The sequence below is a fragment of the Schistocerca gregaria genome, chromosome X (genome assembly GCF_023897955.1).
Source record: "Schistocerca gregaria isolate iqSchGreg1 chromosome X, iqSchGreg1.2, whole genome shotgun sequence".
Classification (NCBI taxonomy): domain Eukaryota; kingdom Metazoa; phylum Arthropoda; class Insecta; order Orthoptera; family Acrididae; genus Schistocerca; species Schistocerca gregaria.
Window position 1 is genome coordinate 132,284,859 of NC_064931.1, and position 23,634 is coordinate 132,308,492.

The 23,634-nt window shown below is 43.6% G+C and overlaps 1 protein-coding gene across 1 annotated transcript in view; it reads right to left on the reverse strand.

Annotated features, from left to right (window-relative positions):
• LOC126299606 (calcium/calmodulin-dependent protein kinase type 1-like) overlaps window positions 1-23,634 on the reverse strand; it is a 1,453,155-nt gene that overhangs the window by 64,428 nt on the left and 1,365,093 nt on the right. Inside the window, exon 4 of the mRNA XM_049991637.1 lies at window positions 1,060-1,134. Coding sequence (XP_049847594.1) covers window positions 1,060-1,134 — 75 coding nt within the window. The remainder of the gene's footprint in view (window positions 1-1,059; window positions 1,135-23,634) is intronic.

Consider the following 23,634-nt stretch of genomic DNA (forward strand, 5'->3'; position numbering starts at 1 on the left):
TCTATCCATGAAAGAGGGTTGCCACAACACTTCAATTTACCAGGTATAATGTCGCGATAGACACAATCTTGGCATGACGCTGCCCCTGACCAAGGGCACCGCCAATTTTAGTCACTTTTCACAATACTACAGTAAATGTGGCGTGTGTCATGGGCGCATCAGATGAACAGACGATGAAAATCACTCTCCAGACTAAAATGCTATTCATATGGGAAAATTACATTGTTCTAGGTTCTCTCGCTGTGGACGAGACACTCACTATAGAATCAAGCGATGCCTTCGTGCGCCACAAATCGACGAGCATACAGAGCGACGTATCATAGGTGACAGTTCAGAGTCTGATGAGAGATGCATACATCATAACCTGCCGATGGGTTTCCATTTAGGGCAGGTGCTTTGTGGGTTGGATGTCTTCAGGAATTTTAGGCAAGGTGACGATCTTGGTGCAGGATTATAGTTCGTGGTCGACCTTCCCCTTACTGTCGTTCGATGTTCCCTCCTTCCTGGAATTTTCTCCATAACTGTGAAAGCAACTATACGAACGATCTCTCCACGTGCTGGTTTAACCTGTACGCCCCATGTTTCCGTGTTAGCTGCTACAGTTCAGTGCAGATAACGGAGTCATGATGTCACGTTTCCCGATGGATCTCAGACAGCTTGTCTGGTGGCTAGAAATGGAGTCTATTTCACCAAATTCTTCAGAATCAAGTTTGTTGAGACATCAGACTGGCTCTTCCCTCATGCTGGGAGTATGGCTGTAATATCGATTGTAATGGTGATAATGGATTCAGTGTAGTGTGCAGCGTGGTTTAGAACTCAGTAAAATCATCCATACGTTCAAGAGGTCACAAAAGAGAGATTATCATTAATGGACCTACTTTACGAGAAGGGGGAAACTGAAATAATAAACACAATACTCTCTACTGAGCAGAAACACTGAGGGCTGAAAAAAAATTCTGTCAGTCTAGATGTTATTTGTGCTAGCTACTGAATTTAAGAAGGATCCCTTAAGTTTACCAAGCGCTTCCACTGGTGTAAATATTCTGTTTCTTTACTTACAGCTCCATGATAAGGTACACCTTGTGCTTGTCTTCAAATGTTTCCAGCAGCTGGACGATGTTTGGATGCTTCAACCTGGAACAGAGAACCGTACATTAAAAACATTTGCTATACATAAACTTCGTAGAAAAACAGGAGAAAGGGAATACTCGGTTCACAAGGAAGTTGTGCTTACATTCTTTCGTGACGTATTCATGCTATCGTACAAAACACATTGGGCTCGGCCCACGCTTACAACCCCCCCCCCACCCCCCGCCCGCACCGCCTCTCTCTCTCTCTCTCTCTCTCTCTCTCTCTCTCTCTCTCACACACACACACACACACACACACACACACACACACACACACACGCGCGCGCGCGCGCGCGCGAAATGAATATATATTACACACAAAAACACCATATTTCGCCATTTACAAGCCAAAACCTTTGCAGGTTTAAATAAGATAGAAGGTGTATATTAATGAGAGGTTAGGGAAACTCTTTTTATCTGACACATTAAATACTGAAACAATTTATGATCACATTACATACAGTAGCCGCCGAAAGATACTTACAGGCAAAGTGTAAGAGACGTCATGCAAATTAAAATCCAAATTTATGTGGAAGGTGGGTGTAGACCATGGTACCTTTCAATTAGGAGCAGTACTGCTCAGCGAAAATGCGGTACCAAGTCGGTGAACATCAGAAGTAACAGAAGAAGAAGGAGAACCAGTTAGATTGTGACTCCTTACTACTTCTAATTTTCTTTCATGAAATAAGAGGAGACGAAATAGGAGAAATTTGATTTTGACCTAAAGCCCCATTTTTCATCAACACTCTTTACCTAAAACGAGCTACAGTGAACAGGTTTCCAACAGAAATGGAAAATAGTGAGCAATCTACGTCGGATTTTCACATCCAAGGTAGAACGCAAAATTGGTTCCCATTTCTTTTAATCTGTACAGCAGTACCGTAACAGTTTAGAGTTTCAAAAATGGTTCAAATGGCTCTAAGCACTATGGGACTTAACATCTGAGGTCATCAGTCCCCTAGAAGTTAGAACTACTTAAACCTAACTAACCTAAGAACAGCACACCCAGCCGGCTTGTGTGCCGTGCGGTTCTAGGCGCTACAGTCTGGAACCACGCGACCGCGACGGGCAAAGGATCGAATCCTGCCTCGGACATGGAGGTGTGTGATGTCTTTAGGTTAGTTAGGTTTAATTAGTTCTAAGTTCTAGGTGACTGATGACCTCAGAAGTTAAGTCGCATAGTGCTCAGAGCCATTTGAACCAACCTTTAGGGTCTTCGGTCGCATAGTAGAGTGCAGGCTAAACAGACCTTGTACATGGCGAACTATACTCTCAAAGAAATTAAGCGTCTGAACATTTCTACTGGGAGTATCCAGTGAAAATGGAATGTGAAGTGGGGTCATAGAAACTGTTCAGCAACGCTGTCGTGGAGGTAATAACAGGCGTGATACTATCGAATCAAAACAGCAACTCTCTAAGTCGTCCGATACCTGAGGTCTCATAGGATAGTGGGAATCCTTAAGGGATGAATGGCACGCTAAATTGTCTCATCAGATTTTCGTCCAATAGTCATAATGACTAGCTCTACGAAGGAAAATATGAATTTGATCATCAGGTTTTGTTACTATTGCAGTATCCAGTTAAAAATGTTGAAAGACTTTTAAGTCGTTAATTAGAATCAGTTTCATGCATTCCGTAACCCTGGTACTGTGTAGCAAAGCATTTTTTTTTGCTTTTGTTATTTTATGCTACATTTTCAGGCTTTATGAGGACTTCACGTTTATTTGCATTAGTGAATGTTATGAAACAGATTGTATTCCTCCAGGAAATAATTCAAATGTGAAGAGCTTTGTTTCATTCATTTGAGAAAGTGGTGTTATTCTTCGAATTTAAGATATTTAACCATCGAGCGGGTGCGCCAATTTTTTTGCTTGAGTAGGCGCGTGGGGTATTCAGTACCTCACCTTCCGTGATAACTTGTAATTTATTTAGGAATCGGTTTAACATTTAGATGTTGCAGTAATACTATTATAAATTTGTTTCAAAAGATGTAATCAGCACCTAATGAAGGGATTAATGACACAAATACGTAACACAGGGAAGAAAAATTACCTACATATTTTTCAATCCTTGTAATAAATACCGTCGTCGAAATGTTGCTTTTGCCGTTCAGTCCTTTGCTTAGATAAAGTGCAAATTGCACACACGTTGAAAATTGTCAGAAAGGAATAAGCGAGAGCGTAGGGTAGGGCGTGCTCCACTACCGTTTTCGCTTTCGAAACAACCCAATACTGAGGGCTTCTGAGCAGCTGCCACATCGCAGGGCTCCGCTTTACGCTGCAGCACTACGGAATTCCTCAATGGGGTACTCAATACTCCAGTGCGCCCGCTCGAAGGTTAAGTTTGAAGTTCGTTATTAGCTCGCACAGGTGCAAAATTCACATTGCCTGAGGTTAGCAGATGGTGTTAACTTCGCAAACCCACTTTTTAAATTTTATCCAAATGGCAACGTAATAAAACTATTTTCACTTGAGCTCCTTAATACGCTATTTTCTTCGTAATGACGATCTTTCACGTCATGTTAATTGGTTCAAATGGCTCTGAGCACTATGCGACGTAACTTCTGAGGTCATCAGTCGCCTATAACTTAGAACTAATTAAATCTAACTAACCTAAGGACATCACACTCATCCATGCCCGAGGCAGGATTCGAACCTACGACCCTAGCGGTCGCTCGGTTCCAGACTGTAGCGCCTAGAACCGCACGGCCACTCAGGCCGGCTCGTCACGTTAATTGAGAAAGATAGATGTGACCACAACCTTAACTACGAAACTACTGTACAAACTAAATTACGATGTACAGCCATCTGAAATAACGTGAAGCACTTATGAACTGAACGTTTGACTTCGATTCACTATACATGGTCGTGCCGGATGCATTATGCTCTTGCCTCTGTATAGCTTGAGAACCAGATCACTCTGCCAGTTATCAGGGGGGTCCATAGTTCAATGTCCAATACCAAGTACGGTGCAACTTTATCTTCTTTTATATACATAGCTCTCCCAAAGATATTAATAACGTTCTGCTACGACCAGCCTGTGATGGAACTCTGAACTTTTGGAATTGTCACCATGCACGTATTCGACTAGCTACACTACTGGCCACTAAAATTGCTACACCAAGAAGAAATAGAGATGATAAACGGGTATTAATTGCAGAAATATATTATACTAGAACTGACATGTGACTACATTTCCACGCAATTTCGGGGCATAGATTCTGAGAAATCAGTACCCAAAACAACCACCTCTGGCCGTAATAACGGCCTTCATACGCCTGGGCATTGTGTCAAACAGAGCTTGGATGGCGTGTACAGGTACAGCTGCCCATTCAGCTTCAACACGATACCACAGTTCATCAAGAGTAGTGGCTGGCGTATTGTGACGAGCCAGATGGTCGGCCACCATTGACCAGACGTTTTCAATTGCTGAGAGATCTGGAGAATGTGCTGGCCAGGGCAGAAGTCGAACACTCTCTGTATCCAGAAAGGCCCGTACAGGACCTGCAACAATCGGTCGTGCATTATCCTGCTGAAATGTAGGGTTTCGCAGGGATCGAATGAAGGGTAGAGCCACGGTTCATAACACATCTCAAATGTAACGTCCACTGTTCAAAATGCCGTCAATGAGAAAAAGAGGTGACCGAGACGTGTAACCAATGGCACCCCACACCATCACGCCGGGTGATAAGCCAGTATGGCGATGACGAATACACGCTTCCAATGTGCGTTCACTGCGATGTCGCCAAACACGGATGCGACGGTCATGATGCTGTAAACATAACCTGAATTCATCTGAAAAAATGACGTTTTCCCAGTCGTGCACAGAGGTTCGTCGTCGATTACACCATCGCAGGCGCTCCCGTCTGATGCAGCGTCAAGGGTAACCGCAGACATGGTGTCCGAGCTGATAGTCCATGCTGCTGCAAACGTCGTCGAACTGTTCGTGCAGATGGTTGTTGTCTTGCGAACATCCCCATCTGTTGACTCAGGAATCGAGGCGTGGCTGCACGATCCCTTACAGCCATGTGGATAAGATGCCTGTCATCTCGACTGCTAGTGATACGAGGCCGTTGGGATCCAGCGCGGCGTTCCGTAATACCCTCCTGAACCAGATGATTCCATACTCTGCTAACAGTCATTGGATCTCGACCAAGGCGAGCAGCAATGTCGCGATACGATAAACCGCAATCGCGACAGGCTACAATCCGAACTTTAGCAAAGTCGGAAACGCGATGATACGCATTTCTCCTCCTTACACGAGGCCTCACAACAACGTTTCACCAGGCAACGCCGGTCAACTGCTGTTTGTAGATGAGAAATCGGTTGGAAACTATCCTCATGTTAGCACGTTGTAGGTGTAGCCACCGGCGCCAACCTTGTGTGAATGCTCTGAAAAGCTAATAATTTGCATATCACAGCATCTTCTTCCTGTCGCTTAAATTTCGCGTCTGTGGTACGTCATCTTCGTGGTGTAGCAATTTTAATGGCCAGTGAGAAAAAGGGTACGTATACTTCACATTGGTTACGCGTGCGAAATGATCTCCCAAAATAATGCTTTCTGGAATCCTAATCATGAAGTTTTTTTTTTTTTTTTTTTTTTTTTTTTTTCCAGCCGCGGGTTTCTGCAAGTCACCACTGGCGAAATAAGCGTATTTGACTATTGTGAATCTAAAAGTTGGTAAGTATTTTGGCTGAAACAAAAGCCACTTCGAAGCTGGCATGTCTATGTGAGTATTGGTGAGGCTGGTTTAGGCGTTGGTGGTGGTGTGCTGACGTGGGCTGCCGGCGTACCTGAGGCGGCGTTCAATGAGCTCACTCCAGCCGAATGTGGCACAAGGACGGCGCTCCAGCGGAAGGTGACTGGCCCCGTAATGGGCAGGTGCTCGCGTCATGGCGAGCCTACGGACTGGGAGCGCCCGTTTCCTCTGCCACACGCACCTGAGGCCATTCGGCGAATTATTTCTGTTGCCGTGCTTCTGATTAATTATTCAGACCCCTGGCGACGGACAGCTACCTTCCACACGCACCAGCTGATGACTAACGCGCCTGACAAACACCGTACGAGACTTTATGTTCAGTCTTCCATTTCATTCTACGGTGATCAGACAGAACCGCCTACTTTCACTTTTGGCCGTTCAAGTTGAAACACCTGGAAGTACAGCAAGTAACGAAATTTTACATTAGCGTCTTCACACTGAAAACCACTGAAGTGCAGAGGGAACGTCTCAATGCACGGTTTTCCCGTTCCGTTCACATATGGATCGCATGAAAAATGATTGTTTAAATGCCTCTGCGCATACTGTAATTAATCTAATCCTGTCCTCACTATCCCTACGGTAGTGTTATGTTGAGGATTGCAGTATATTCTTACAAGGGAACCTCCCCATCGCACCCCCTCAGATTTAGTTACAAGTTGGCACAGTGGATAGGCCTTGAAAAACTGAATACAGATCAATCGAGAAAACAGGAAGAAGTTGTGTGGAACTATGAAAAAAATAAGCAAAATATACAAACTGAGTAGTCCATGCGCAAGATAGGCAACATCAAGGAGAGTCTTAGCGCCGGAGCGCCGCGGTCCCGTGGTTAGCGTGAGCAACTACGGAATGAAAGGTACTTGGTTCAAGTCTTCCGTCGAGTGAATAAGTTTAACTTTTTATTTTCAGACAATTATTATCTGTCCGTCCGCCCGTCCGATGCGAGGTAACTGCGCCGTAGTATGGGGACGCTACACCTAAAAAACATCGAAACACACGACGTCTGTCGACCACAGCGCACGGAAGAGAGATTATTGCTGCTAATTAGGCTCCCTGGCTGGCAGTTGACTATTCGCTATTTTGGACGAGAATGCATTAAATACGCGAGATGTATTCCGTGGGCAATATGTTTTCGGTTCCCGTTGGAGACGCACGTCCTTCCGTCTACTAATCACACAGTTTTGCGGTGTGGTCGCAAAAAAACAGACACTAAACTTATTACAGTGAACAGAGACGTCAATGAACGAACGGACAGATCATAACTTTGCGAAAATAAAGAAATAAAACATTTCACCTGAGAGAAGTCTTGAACCAAGGACCTCTATTTCCGCAGCTGCTCACGACAGCCACGGGACAACGGCGTTCCAGAGTTCACAACATCCTTGATGTTGCCTATCTTGCGCATGGACTACTCAGTTTGTTTATTTTGCTTATTTTTTTCATAGTTCCACACAACTTCTTCCTGTTTTCTCGATTGATCTGTGTTCAGTTTCTCAAGGCCTATCCACTGTGCCAACTTGTAACGAAATCTGAGGGGGGTGCGATGGGAAGGTTCCCCTGTTAGACTCATCATTTAAAGCCGGTTCTTGAAACTTTATATGTAAGCTTTCTCGGGATAGTTTGCGTCTATCTTCAAGAGTCTGCTAGTTCAGTTTCTTCACCCTGTCTGTGATACTCTGCCGCAGGTCAAACAAATCTATAACCATTCGCTTAGGTCTCCTCTGAACGTTCAATAACCCCTGCTAGTCCTATTTGCAACGAGTTCCACACATTTGAGCAATTTTCAAGAATGGGTCGCACGGGTGATTTGTAAGCAAGCTCCTTGTAGACTGCATTTCCCCAGCATTCTACCAACGAACCGTTGACTGCTACCTGCTTTACTCGCGGCTGAGCCTAAGTGATCGTTCCATTTAATGTCCCTACAAACTGTTACACCTAGATATTTGTGCGAGTTTACCAACTCCAACTGTAACTCGTCGATCCTGTGGATAGCGTACTAAGATTTTTCATTTTGTGAAGTGTACAACTTTATATTTTTGAACATTTAAAGGAAGTTGCCAAACTTTTTACCATTTTGAAATCTTACCAATGCTTTACTGAATATTTGTGTAGTTTCTTTCAGACTGTACTGCATTGTAGATAGCTGCACCATCTGAGAAAAGACTGAGATTCATATACAACATGGGCCGGCCGTTGTGGACGAGCGGTTCTAGGCGCTTCAGTCTGGAACCGCGCGACCGCTACGGTCGCAGGTTCGAATACTGCATCGGGCATGGATGTATATGATGTCCTGAGGTTAGTTGGGTTTAAGTAGTTCTAAGTTCTAGGGGACTGATGACCTCTCATGTTGAGTCCCATAGTGCTCAGAGCCATTTGAACAATTGTTTGTATACAACGTGAACAGCAAGGCACTCAACACACTCCCCTGGGGTACACTGTAAGTTACATCTACACTCTATCAAGATAACTTGTTGCGTCCTCCCTAACAAAACGTTCTCAGTCCAGTCACAAATTTCGCTCAGTATCCCATACGATAACACTTCTTGATAATAAGCGTAGATGTGGTACCTAGTTAAATGCTTTTTGGAAATCGAGAAATACGATAGCTATTTGATCCATGGTTTTCAGTACGTCATCTGGGGAAAGTGCGCTATCCATCCAGAGCAACGGCCACCTGGTTTGGTAGCCAGTTCCTGAAGCACCACTGCCCCCACAAGGACAAAAAATGGTTCAAATGGCTCTGAGCACTACGGGACTTAACATCTATGGCCATCAGTCCCCTAGAACTTAGAACTACTTAAACCCAACTTACCTCAGGACACCACACAACACCCAGCCATCACGAGGCAGAGAAAATCCCTGACCCCGCCGGGAATCGAACCGGGAACCCGGGCGTGGGAAGCGAGAACGCTACCGCACGACCACGAGATGCGGGCCCAAAAAGACAGGCAACTCTCCTCAGCACGCGTGGGGAGATAACAGCTCAGGTGTCAATAGTGTAGCCGTGTAGCCGTGTAGCCGTTTAGTGTGCCCGTCCAGCGGCAAGGTCTTTGCAAGGCATGAACCGTTGTCTCGTTTCTGTTGTTGCGGTGCTTAGGTGTTGCATCACATGATGTCGCTAAAACTTCGCAATATTTCGACCCCGCAGCTGCTATTACTATTCAGAGTTGGTGCCTATAGAAACCTCAGTAGGTTGCTAAATTTCATTGCGAAACGGAGTGTTCAGGCGCCGAACAATTTTCTCCCGCACTGGCATATGGACACACTGGGCTCCCATATGCAAAATCCGCAAAGAAGCGGTCTTTGGATTCTCTCTTTGTGTCGTGTTCTACAATCGACATGATTTTACCACGTAAAGCGTCAGATACCACCTCTTCCTGAGAGTATATCGAAAGTTTCTGTTAAATAAATGATCAGCCGCCCAGATGTGGAGATCCTCCTTGGTAACAATGTCCGAGAAAGACAAAACAGTAACGAGGAAGAGGGTGTAGTGTCAGTCTATTCCGTATCCGGTAAAAACTTTTTCTTGAGTCTCTTAATTAGCAGTAACCTGAAGTTTCGTGCAAAATAATCCTCTTTAATTCATCTTATTATTGAACTGGCTGTAACTTTTTGTACAGCATACAGTTTTACATATTTTATGAAAATATATGCAGGACTACTGTATATTTTACTCTCTCTGGGACAGGGTCCAGACACATCTAATGATACCTTTTCTAGAGGTTTCTTAGCCACAATAGGATGTAGTTCTATCTGTCTGGAGATGTTAGAATGTTTTGCTTTCTGGCAAACAATACACTTTGTTACCATTAGTAGTACTCTTCGTCTAAGATTGGGGAAATAACAATATTTAGCTATTTTATTAGTAAATTTTGCAGTGCTATAATGGCTCCAAGTGTTGTGCGTATATAAGATAAAATCATCTACATATTCCTCTGGCAAACACACGCACCATTTCTAGTTTGGGAGGGTTCCTATGGAACAACGCACCTTTGTAAATAGTGAAAAATCTTTTTAATTTTTCATCACCGTTATGTATAGGTTTTGCTCTGTCCTTACTCCAGTGTGTGTCTTCCTCCCGTAATTGCTCCATGTGTTTATATTTGTGGACGTAGTATGGTCGGAGTGTTTTGTCCTCTATTAACATAGCTCTTGTTTTACCTTCCTGCTCTACAAGATCGTTGAATTCCTCTAAGCCTTGTGGTAGTTGCGAAAGAGCATCAGCTATTATGTTTTGATTTCCTTTTATGTATACTACTTCAAAATCGAATTCTTGACGATACATACACCACCTGTCTATCCGTCGCTGTAGCAATTTACAAGTTAACAAAAACGAAGGGGCTGATTCAGATTCTTTATTTGCCATTGACCACATCTAGTGAAACAGGCTTTATAATGATGTCAAGATACATAAGAAGTTACTATATGCAGATGCCAGACTGAGATTCATTGGAAGAATCCTAAGGAAATGCAATCCGAAAACAAAGGAAGTAGGTTACAGTACGCTTGTTCGCCCACTGCTTGAATACTGCTCAGCAGTGTGGGATCCGTACCAGATAGGGTTGATAGAAGAAATAGAGAAGATCCAACGGAGAGCAGATCTCTTCGTTACATGATCATTTAGTAATCGCGAAAGCATTACGGAGATGATAGATAAACTCCAGTGGAAGACTCTGCAGGAGAGACCCTCAGTAGCTCGGTACGGGCTTTTGTTAAAGTTTTGAGAACATACCTTCACCGAAGGGTCAAGCAGTATATTGCTCCCTCCTACGTATATCACTAGAAGAGACCATGAGGATGAAATCAGAGAGATTAGAGCCCACACAGAAGCATACCGACAATCCTTCTTTCCACGAACAATACGAGACTGGAATAGAAGGGAGAACCGATAGCGGTGCTCAGGGTACCCTCCGCCGCACACCGTCAGGTGGCTTGCGGAGTATGGATGTAGATGTAGATAGTGTTTTGCACCACTCTTTGCAAGCCTCAACGTTCAAACAATACTATGTCTAGGAGCAATCCAGTAAATATTGGTGAATGTTGTGGTGCCGATTCTTTTTGTGAAATGAGTGAAGGAGCTGTTTTTGGTCGACTGCTGGCGCTACCTACGACTCGTCGGGGAAGGAAGATTACCAGCCACAGTGGAACAGGCAAAACTTTCACAGGTGCTGGATGCGAAGCATAAACTACAGGAATGGTACTTACACTATCGCCGGCCGGAGTGGCCGTGCGGTTCTAGGCGCTACAGTCTGGAGCTGGGCGACCGCTACGGTCGCAGGTTCGAATCCTGCCTTGGGCATGGATGTGTGTGATGTCCTTAGGTTAGTTAGGTTTAATTAGTTCTAAGTTCTAGGCGACTGATGACCTCAGAAGTTCAGTCGCATAGTGCTCAGAGCCATTTGAGCTACACTATCTGGGAAAGGCTGACCGTGTTCCACATAAGCTGAAAAAAAGAAAATTAGGTCACACTTCGCGTCGACGAATATGTCATTAAGGAAACCTGCCTGTAGTTTGCAAAGGAACCATCTCGGTATATGTCTTAAGCGATTTAGGGAAGACGACGAAAAGCCTAAATCTAGATGACCGGACTTTTGATCTGCACCGCCGTCCTCCTGAATGCAAGTCCAGTGTCTTGCCACTGAGCCACGTCCCTCGATCATCTCGCGGAAATGTGCTGAGTGCAGTTGGATACCACTTCTCTCTGCAACCTCAAGGTGACAAGTTTTCGCTCTGTCAGTGAAAACCTGTGTCTGTGTCGAAATAAGTGCAATTTAACGTCGTCTCCTTTTGCGGGCCGCTGTGGCCGAGCGGTTCTAGGCGCTTCAGTCCGGAACCTCGCTGCTGCTGCTACGTTCGCAGGTTCGAATCCTGCCTCGGGCATTGATGTGTGTGATGTCCTTAGGTTAGTTAGGTTTACGTAGTTCTAAGTCTAGGGGACTGATGACCTCCCATAGTGCTCAGAGCCATTTGAACCATTTCTAGTGAATAGTTTCCATTTCTGATGATACAGTTCTTTAAGGCCTACAAAGAACCCATGTGCAGATATCATAACCTATTTACAGGATTTTAAACAATTTGTGTCTACAAATTTATTTTGGTGTGGTTGTAGTTGGAAGTCAGAGGACGCTACTGACTGGACGTTTTTTTTGTACTTGAAATTCTTTGTCGAAGACCTCCATAGTAGATTGAACTGACTTTTTTTTAAATCCAGGGCTATTCTCATTTTTTGCGCGGAGGTCCAAAAGGCTCGTTTGGTATTCTCAACGTTTTGTTTTATCATTTGGTATATCATCAGTAAGAAGTCTGTTATGCATCCCCGATGGAAGGCGATACAGACAGGAAAGATACAGATTGTATTTAAGCACAGACTTAATGCTTCTGTGTCCAAGCTGCTCTCTGGGATAGCTTCAAACAAGTTAGCCGGACGGAGCCAGAGGGTCACCTGGCCGATTAAATATAACTGCGCAGCGAGAGGCAGGCCGTTCGATTACTTACGTGAAGCTGTCTGTCATGCACCATATTGATCTGCTACTTTCGACCTTGCTGTTTTCTTTGGATTTACTGTGACTGCGTTCAGGCCGGATTATTGAGCGCACGATGGATTTGGCTCGTGACTTATGATTTAATTAGGCTCGCAAACTTAGCTGTGACATTGCTTGCCCCTTTTATCCGGTGCCGTCCGGGACCTCCTACTGATTACAGCTTCGCTAACCCAGATATGACTTCCCTTCTTCGACTTTATGGGCGGTCAACGGCAAGCGTGACTCGTTACTAACTATATACTCTGTTGCATCTAGAGAGAGATACTAAACGTTTTTAAGCATCCCAAGAAACAACAGCCATAACCTTTGCAGCAGACGAAATGGACGGCGCATTCGCTGGTAAAGGACACCAGTTACCATCCATCGCTTCGACTGCCGTTTCGTTTCTGGCCTGAAGTGGTGAGCCCATTTCTCATGATGCTTAGTTTGCAGTCAGTTCTGAGTATTTTAGTAACTACGCTCCAGTCCCTAAACCAAGTTACAGAAATGCGAATCAGACGCATTACGTATTCCAGGCCGTAGCAGCCACGACTTGGAGACGCCAGCTATGGTCACTTCCCAGCCCGCTGTAGGATTACATCGGTTCGTCTTCTTCCTGCTGGTACTGTAACTGAGCTTTGGCAACTAGGCAGGGTATATTTGGCAACTCTATAATCGACGAGTTACTTCCTGGTGTGCAAGGAAATAAGCCTCAAACTTCACTTGATTTTACCTGTCATTTCCATTGAATAATCTGAATTATTATCGCTTGAGGTGTAATAAAAGATTGAAAATTTACGGTTTTCAGCCCAGAAACGTCGTTGCACGTGGAAATCGCAACTAGTCTCGTCCTTTAAGTAGCGGTTTACGACTTCTAGTAACCACTGGCCTCGTTAGGCGAAGCTAAGACACCTAACTCTTCGCCAGCTCTTTGGTAACATGCTGACCTGTGAAAAAGCGTCCGTTATGGTTCGCAGTTCCAGTCTCACTAACTGTAAAGTTTTTATCCATTCTGTGGAAGAACTTCAAGCAGTCAGGTCAAACATCGATAAGGAAATCGCAAGAAAATACTTTCGGCTAATAGTGCAATGGTGAAAAACTTAGAATGCTGCACAACAGGTAACGCCTCTTTCCGCTTCTGGCAAGCAAATTTTGGGTTCTAGGAATATGTAACTTTGTCTATGAAATGCCACATTTGTATAGCCCTTGAGTATGTCACAGCATACCAATTAAACACAGACCCAATCTAAATGAGTAGTATTTTACTAATTCGTGTCCATAGAGGAACGCTTGTGTACAGGTACTCAGTTTTATTAAAACAGACGTTCGTCGTAAGATTATCGTGGATAGTTTTATTTCATTTCTTATAACACAGTGCACAATTTTCGTAAGTTTTCTTTTAGTGTTGTTAAAACAATAGTAAACATGAGAGAGATATTAATTGTCAAGGATGTATGCGAATTCTCTGATGTTATCTATAACAGTCTGAGAATACACATGCAGTTTATTGATTACATAATGTAGAAAACTTGTTCTGAGTTAAAACTGTCAAACAAGGTTAGAAGAAGAATATAATGCCACTACCACACGACAGCTAATGTAGAAAATACTTTTCTGACGTATTTTGGCACGATGCGCTCTCCCCATACATAATACAAAAGTTTCGAGATGCATCTGCTGCCTGGCTGTCTATTAAACCTGAAAAGAACAAAATGTCGCAGAAGTTATCTCTTTTTTGACATGTGACTATTTTGGGTTGAGAAGTGAAGGGGATTTTGTTCAAAGTTCCATTAGATTGATAACTTTAGGAGGCAGCTGAATTGCGTTTAAAAAAACGTAGAAGTGAATGTACTCGAACTCGCGACATCTTATCTACAGTTCGCGACACTTACCATGAACTCAACAATTCCTCCAGAACTTCTGCATTCCACTGCACTGTGAGATAATGCATATGGCCGGGTCTAGACTCCTGAGAGACAAAGAGTTACAGCTTTTCTTTTGCACTGCACGACGTTTTCAACAAACAGAAAGCGCAATACAGTAGCTCAAGTGGAAAGGAACACTTCTATTTAAATTTCTGCATCCTACACTGTTGGCTGTTCTGTGAAGGTGGCAGTTACGTGACATTATTTCGGTGATTACAAAATAGAGTCCAATGTATGCACTGGGTAGCCGAGGCAGATAGTTCATGGTGATTCGGTCAACCAAGTAAACGAATTTACTGAACATGCTGCAAATTACTACAGGGAGCCTGTGTGTAAGAATTCTCATCCAGTGTGGCGCAACGGCGTTACGATAGAAAAATAAGCCACAGAGAAGAGGATTTGGTGGTCTGTTGGACTGATGATAGGTTCATATACCTACGGTGTGGGTTCGATTCCAACTCTTGTCAAGAGACAGATTCCTTTCTCTTCTGGCTACACCAAGTGAAGAAGATATAATGGCACTGTGGTCTGAAATTCACATTAAAAATGATATTCCTTCTCTACCAAGTAGACGTTAGTTTGAACCACAATAAAGCCTGGAGTGGCGACATGTAGAAACTCTATCAGCAGTAACCTTTCTTATACTAGTTATTTATTTCTAGTGACGAAATAAACGTTATGTAGGGTCACAGGACACTCATTCCATCTTTTATTTGAGCTTCTGTATGTCGATAAAATTGGTTCTGAACTGAGAATGCAATTCAGACCGCCCTTAACGCGGAATTTGATCCCTTCGTGACAATACAGCTCGGCTGCAATTTGTTGTTTGTTCAAAACTGCAGATCAGATTCCTCATCATCTCCACATCTTGCGCCTGAATGCGTTCGAATCCTGGCCCGGCACTAAATATTTCATTATGTATTATCAAGCTCTATCATGAGAACACCTATCTGCTGGTGGATGATAATTTTGATGTTTAATGTATTTTCATTCGTTGTCAACACTAACGATATTTGACGTTTTTGACTCCCAGTGAGACACAGACCTATTTGCGAGAGCACTGTAAGTTCAAGATGTTATTCCGAGCTGCTGGTGGAGAAAAATTCGGTAGCTGACGTCTCTTTGTGTGTAGTCAACAACGATGTGTGTGGGGCTCTATTCCCAGTCAGCACTGAACTCTTCGTCATATTATTTCTAGTTCAAACATGCTCACATGTCGCTGCTGTTGCAGCAAATCCATATTTAACGTTCTTTTTCTCTAGAATATTACAGCGATAGGTGCGGGGTTGGAGTCCTGGGAAGGAAAAAATTAATGTTTCGTCTCGTCATTTCAGTTAAAACATCTAGCTACTGCCGAGAAAATCCGATATGTCACAGTTGATTGCGCTTCGATATCAATCCGATTAGGTTATGGGTTCGAATCCCTGTCCAACACAAATCTTTACCTCACGGCATTTTAAGTCAGTTATTTGTGAAGAAGCTATATTTAACATCTCTCGTAGTTCGTTAACAGTGACAGTAGATGCTGGGTAGGAATTCGCGTCCGTTAAAAATGTCTGCGTTGTGTAATTTAAAGTTGATATTTGCTATCTGATACTGTCTAAAATCGAGGTATATCACTCTCTGTATGCCTAATCAGGAATGACTGTTAGTTTCCGACAGTCACAAAATCATTGCTTAGTCTGCATGAACTGGGTTTGAATCCATATGCAGGACGAGACGGTTCGTCGTGTCATTTGAAGTTCATACATATTCTCACCTAGCTGCTCGTGAATGACTTAAATTTTTAATGTCATTTTGTGTTAAATAATAAGTACGGTATGTTACTTCCAAGAGTAAATCATGAATACGACGAACTTAATACGTGCATTACCTATCTGACAAAATAATGAGAGTGGCAAAGTTTCAGGTATGTCATTTATTGTCATAAATGTGAGCTTACAAGCCTTAAGGACAGTCTTATCTGTGATAAGGTGTTCCCTGATATTTGTAGTATCGTGGTATTACTTTACATCTTGAGTTATTGCGATACAGAGCACTGTTTTCTAGTGGTGACTTGTTGGAACCATTTTCAATAGTCAAACGATTGTACCAAGAAGCGATTAGAGGATCTGCTAGACAGCTGCGTTATGCCGGTTGCATGCGAATCAGGCGAAATGCAATTACTGTCGTTCGGATACTTTTGAGCACGACTGTACATATACTTTGACTATCATAAAACATTTTATCATTTTTCTGATGTCCTGCAGCGATATTCCTACGTCCATAGTGAGCTGTGTGCAATTCGACTAGCTGTTAATGGAAATACCGGTATGGGACGATGTCTTGTGCATTGTGTAGCGAGTAAATCTAGCCGTGAATTAGAATTTGATAGGCTAACATGACATTCACATTCTTCTGTTTACAGCACCTTGTCCTTCGTTATCATCTGAATGAAACGTGGTAACTAGGGCGCGTTATTCTCCAGAGTAAAATGCAAGAGCGCCGTGAAGGATGCAGGGACGTTGGAAGGGGCAGCGTACGTGAGCTGCACACACAATCTCGAGGTCGGCTGCGTTTATTGATTCGTCCAAGTGAAGAGTAATCGCCGCAGATGCGATGTTGTTCTCAGTCTCTGAGAGAGAGCCTGACACGTTAAGTAGGTGGTCGGCGCGAGTAGCATGCAATCCAGGTTACAAGTACGAGCAGAGACCGGACTCTCGAAAGTTGAGTGAGCCCTGTTGACAAATTATCTGTATTTAAATACTCCGCAGCCCGGGGTCTTGCGGTAGCGTTCTCGCTTCCTGCGTACGGGGTCCCGGATTCGATTCCCGGCGGCATCAGGGATTTTCTCTGCCTCGTGATGACTGGGTGTTGTGTGTTTTTCATCATCATTGACTCGCAAGTCCCCGAAGTTGCATAAACTAAAAAAGGACTTTCAATATGGCGGCCGAACATCCCCGCATGGGGCCTCCCGACCAACAATGCCATACGATCTTTTTTTGTATTTAAATAAAGCAGTCATCAGCCAGAAGAATAATTTGAACGCCACAAAGCATTGGAAAACGCACTATTAGAAGTTATATTCTGTACCCTTAACTTCATCGAATTTGTCAATCGGCTCGCCGAGATTGTGAGGACACAATGGGAGTATTGTGGATTAGAACCACGACCTAATTATACATTTTCCATGGATTTATTGTTCCTGGCAAAATTAGAACCGTAACACTGAGACGGATCCTTTACCTCAATCTTATTTACGCTTGTGCTGTTGTAGGTCATTCCACCACTCTGCAAAGACAACAAGCCTCTTACAAGGAAGTGAGTCGTTTTATTACCGATATTTATAGTGAAATAAATGCACCTGTGTCCTTCGTGTATTCTTTTAGTATTATTTAAACCTGTATGTGTAATTGAGATGGGTGAATGTGAGTTCCATAACGGTGACTAGCGTCTGATGTCTGCTACAGCAGCCGGCCTCGGTGGCCATGCGGTTCTAGGCGCTTTAGTCCGGAACCGCGAGACTGCTACGGTCGCAGGTTCGAATCCTGCCTCGGGCATGGATGTGTGTGATGTTCTTAGGTTAGTTAGGTTTAAGTAGTTCTAAGTTCTAGGCGACTGATGATCTCAGAAGTTAAGTCGCATAGTGCTCAGAGCCATTTGAACCATTTTGAAGTTACCGTTCGTCGAGGACGAACGCTGAGATTGGGTAAGAACAAACGTATCTTGGGACAGTCTGTGTATAAGGTATTTGAATGTACTTAGCGTTTCATTATTCCAGCACTTTGTGTTTTAGGAGGAAATCATGATAGCTGTGATAAGAGAAATTTTGGGTGCGAATATATCCCGTAATCCTTGCGCTTTTGCGAGGAAGTACTTTGCCTACGAGTGAGTTGCCTATCACTTGGTGTTCAGTACAAAAAACTTTATTTTCCGGTACAGATAGTAAGATGGAATCGCTTTACATGTCTTAAGTTAATTAGCGCAGCATAAATGTGTAAAATGCGGGGCCGAATTTCATATTTCTCTTGGATTTTGGAAACTTGAAAGATGCTGGTTTTTGTTCAGTTAGGACACCACACCACCAGTGGTAGAAATCAAGTTCATTCTTCCATGGATCATCAATAAATGCTTGCAACTTCACTGGTTATATATATGTGTAGATTTCCAAATCTAATTTTGCTCGCGGAAGAGACGCAGTTTCTTTCTATACACAACCGTGTGTTCAGCTGTGTGTTATTCACAGTGCACTGAAACTTAGTTTTTACTGATCAATGAACAGACTCAAATTCGTAGAATGGAACGAATACCTTCATGCGTGATCTCTTTTTTTTCATTTTTGTGCTGCGAAATGCACAATTTTTCGCGGTTTAGCACATGCTCAAGGTTGTGTCAAGACTTCTCTGTGGAGTATGCTCTGGGCTACGTAATGATTACCGGTAGTGGAGATTTACTTTCGTCTCTGTTTCTTTGATGAAAGGATGAACGTAAAAGTGCGAGATTTTTGTCTGAAACGAGGCGTTCTTTCATGAACCGATCCCATCCTTTTCCCAATCACTATTCAATGTTGATATAATGCTGACTTTAATTTTCTTGAAAGTGGGGACCATGCGTATGTATTATGTTCGTGAGTGTAGTTTCATTGTGTATATTCAAAATGTATTAATCCTACTTAATAAACAAATCATTCGTGTGGAATGCTAAAAAAACCAAAGATTCATATATTTCAGTCCCATCAAATCCTCAATGTATTTACGAAGTAATAATATCAACTCGTCATGAGTAAAGTTAGGTGTGATACTCTGACAGTTTTGTTCAATGATACAAGCGAAATAAAATTATCCGTTGCATTTTTATTGGGGGGGGGGGGGGGTGTGCATAATGTGATTTGAATCACGATATGTGTGCCATTAAAGCGAATAAGGAATAATAATAATTAATGGAATTACATTAACAATTTCTTTTATGGTAATCCTCCTCCGCAGCTGAGTGGATAGTGCAGCTCACAGCCGTGTGGAGGATACGGGTTCGATTCCCGGTACTACCAGAGATTTTTCTTTCGTGGGACGACCCGCGAAGTAATGATGTGGCGCTTGACGTCATCCGTCCGCAAACACATATAGGACGGAACGCTGATTATATTTACTTTGCTTCTATATATATATATATATATATATATATATATATTAACGTGGCGAATTCGTACAGTTTAAAGTGCAGCGCACTATCTTGAGACACAGGGAGTTGAGCTATGCCTGGGTCGAATTCGTACTGTGGGATTAACGACTGTCGGCCTAGAAGGCCGGTAAGCTTCACTGTGATTTCTTGCGGTTTTCTGCCCTCGCTTGGGCAATGATGGGCTCGTCCTAAATCTCAGACTCAGAAAATACGATACACACAGTTAAACTACTTGTACGATAACATACGGAACGAAGTTTACAAAAAAAACGGCTCTGAGCACTATGGGACTTAACACCTGAGGTCATCAGTCCCCTAGAACTTAGAACTACTTAAACCTAACTAACCTAAGGACATCACACACAACCACGCCCGAGACAGGATTCGAACCTGCGACCGTAGCGGTCGCGCGGTTCCAGACTGAAGAGCCTAGAACCGCTCGGCCACAACTGCCGGCCGAAGTTCACACGATTCATTCATATGGCGCACACTTTTCTCCCTTATCTTAACAGCAAATAAGGCAATAGGAAGGGCATACGGCTACAAAGTTGAAACAAAATAATTCTGCTGAACAACGAAAAAGCGAACACTACGAAAGATTATTTTTTTGGAGTAGGCTGACTGATCTGTCTACGTAACATTGGGAGGGGACAGTTTGGTTTTGATTTGGTGAAACCAATGAATATGTCAGGATAATAACTAAAACTGCTTTTTATGGTCGGTGTTTTATGCGTACGGAACTTCAACGAGTAGTTTATGCCCGGCCTTTTTATGACTTCACGGGTCAAAGTAGATGGGCAGCATCAGACGGTTCCATGTTCCCGCGGCAATGACCGTACACCTCTGGTGTTTTGGTGAGAGAGCACCAATCACTGCAGGATATACCCAGTCCTTTCTGTTCACGTTCCCACTGAGGGAAACCAGACAATTCCCTTGCACGCAGTTGCCTTCTTACCAAATGCAACCCTCGATTTGTTCGTCAACTTTCCCGTCACCCGTTGAGCGTTTGTGGGTCATAATAAACAGCGTCATATCCACCGTATGTAACCAGCAATATTCCCCGGCCACCCGCAAAGTCTGGTGGATCACTTGCCCTAAATGACATCTAACACCTTTGTCGTATAACTGAGAAAGGGATTCCAGCAACAAGTCACTACTTAGGCTCCACGTTTATTTAATCACCTTCTAGTGTTTTTAGTATTTTCACAACCATCTACTGTAGGTGCAAACTAAGTCTGTCACATAAAACGAATGAGAGTCCTAATGTACTCTCTCAATACTCTCCTGCTTGTGTAGGCGACGCCGTTAATGTGGTTGTGTTCGACTCTGCAGTAGCCGGTTCACGCTGTGGTGTTGATATTTCAGTTGGACACATGGTTCCGCAGTCATAATAAATTGTATGAAGGAATGCTTCTTTTAAACACAAATTGGACTCGCATTCGGAATACCTCGCTTGACATCCTCGTCAAGCTGTGCCGCTTTAGGTTTTCCGTAGTATTCGCAAATTACCGGGACGTTTCCTTGGACAAATTCACGCAGAATTCTCCTTCCCCTCACGAACAACCATCTTTGCCCATCTAAGCTAGTGCTCCGTTTCTAATTAACTCTTTGTCGACGGAATATTAACTTACCTACCTTTTGATAGAGGAACGTATCGAGTACGCTTAATTTCCTGCGTTATTGTTTTGTCTGAAGTGTGAGACTGTCGCCCTTTTCTTTCTGTTATCGCGGTATATTACTGTACAAGAATTTAATAACTTTCCTTTATTGGCGTTCTATGACACTTTCCACGAGAACGCCATTTTCTCTCTGGAAATTCTATTCTGTATGGTAATGCAAGGTGATAAAAGACAAATTTCATTTCTTCCAATTAACCCGAAACAGTCTACAAAAGCGTTGGGCAACAATAATGGCAATCAAGGTCATAACCTATATCACTTCAATCAAAGAAACAAGTTCGAACAACAATATGGGCAAAAAATGTAACAAAACCCCCTCTCTAGCACGAAAACAGCGAACTGAATATTTTAGCAGATGATATTTTACTGTAACAGAAGAGAGTGTTTGAATCTTGCTACTAAAACATTAAATTATCTGGCCGATACGAGAAACTGATTTCTTGTGGGCAGCCTGGATTGTGTATCAGGTTATATTTTGTAGTGGTACAGGGAATACGAGTACCAAAATAAATCGAACATATATTAAACTGCCGACAGCGTTCCTTGGTGTATCGGTCAAAGTGCAGAACCGGATCAGTGTCAGCAAGTAGTTGAAACATTGAGTGCCTACTGAAAAATAATCGACATTCTCGTTAGAAACTTTTGAATTTCCGTCAAACATTTACAAAGTTTGTTGGTTTCGCTGCTTCACGAAATAAATACAACGGTAGTCACACATGGTATCTATCGTATTTACAGCAATCTCAACCAGAGTCACGCCTTTGTCTCTACGTATTGCAGAAGGACTTTGGCAGAGGCGGTAAAGAACTTGCAAGAGCAGTTGCACAGAACGGGTGTATTGAAAAGAGGTTATGCACGGTCCAGTCACATTAACGTGACTACCGCTTATGTTCGATAACAAAGTGCAGCCGGTCGGAGTGGCCGTGTGGTTCTAGGCGCTACAGTCTGGAGCCGAGCGATAGCTACGGTCGCAGGTTCGAATCCTGCCTCGGGAATGGATGTGTGTGATATCCTTAGGTTTGGTAGGTTTAATTAGTTCTAAGTTCTAGGCGACTGATGACCTCTGAAGTTAGGTCACATAGTGCTCAGAGCCATTTGAACCATTTTGACAACGTGCAGACGGCAGGTGGCTGCACTAACAGACGAAGAAATGTACGCTACTGGCCATTAAAATTGCTACACCACGAAGATGACGTGCTACATGCGCGAAATTTAGCCGACAGGAAGAAGATGCTGTTATATGCAAATGATTAGCTTTTCAGAGCATTCACACAAGGTTAGCGCCGGTGGCGACACCTACAACGTGCTAACATGAGGAAAGTTTCCAACCGATTTCTCATACACAAACAGCAGTTGATCGGCGTTGCCTGGTGAAACGTTGTTGTGATGCCTCGTGTAAGGAGGAGAAATGGGTACCGTCACGTTTCCGTCTTTGATAAAGGTCGGATTGTAGCCTATCGCGATTGCGGTTTATCGTATCGCGACATTGCTGCTCGCTTTGGTCGAGATCCAATGACTGTTAGCAGAATATGGAATCGGTGGGTTCAGGCGGGTAATACAGAACGCCGTGCTGGATCCCAACGGCCTCTTATCACTAGCAGTCGAGATGACAGGCATCTTATCCGCATGGCTGTAACGGAACTTGCAGCCACGTCTCGATCCCTGAGTCAACAGATGGGGACGTTTGCAAGACATTTCTTCTGCACGAACATTTCGACGACATTTGCAGCAGCATGTACTATGAGCACGGAGACCATGGCTGCGGTTATCCTTGACGCTGCATAACAGACAGGAACGCCTGCGATGGTTTACTCAACGACGAACTTGGGTGCACGAATGACAAAACGCCATTTTTTCGGATGAATCCAGGTTCTGTTTACAGCATCATGATGGTCGCATCCGTGTTTGGCGACATCGCTGTGAACGCACATTGGCAGTGTGTATTCGTCAGCGCCATACTGGCGTATCACCCGGCGTGATGGTATGGGTTGCCATTGGTTACACATCTCCGTCACCTCTCGTTCGCATTGACGGCACTTTGAACAGTGGAAGTTGCATTTCAGATGTGTTACGACCCGTAGCTCTACCCTTCATTCGATTCCTGCGAAACCCTACATTTCATCAGGATAATGCACCACCGCATGTTGTAGGTCCTGTACGGGCCTTTCTGGATACAGAAAATGTTCGACTGTTGTCCTGGCCAGCACATTCTCCAGATCTCTCACCAATTGAAAACGTCTGGTCAATGGTGGCCGAGCAAGTGGCTCGTCACAATATGCCAGTCACTTCTCTTGATGAACTGTGGTATCGTGTTGAAGCTGCATGGACAGCTGTACCTGCACACGCCATCCAAGCTCTGTTTGACTCAATGCCCAGGCGTATCAAGGCCGTTATTACGGCCAGAGGTGGTTGTTCTGGGTACTGATTTCTCAGGATCTATGCAGCCAAATTGCGTGAAAATGTAAT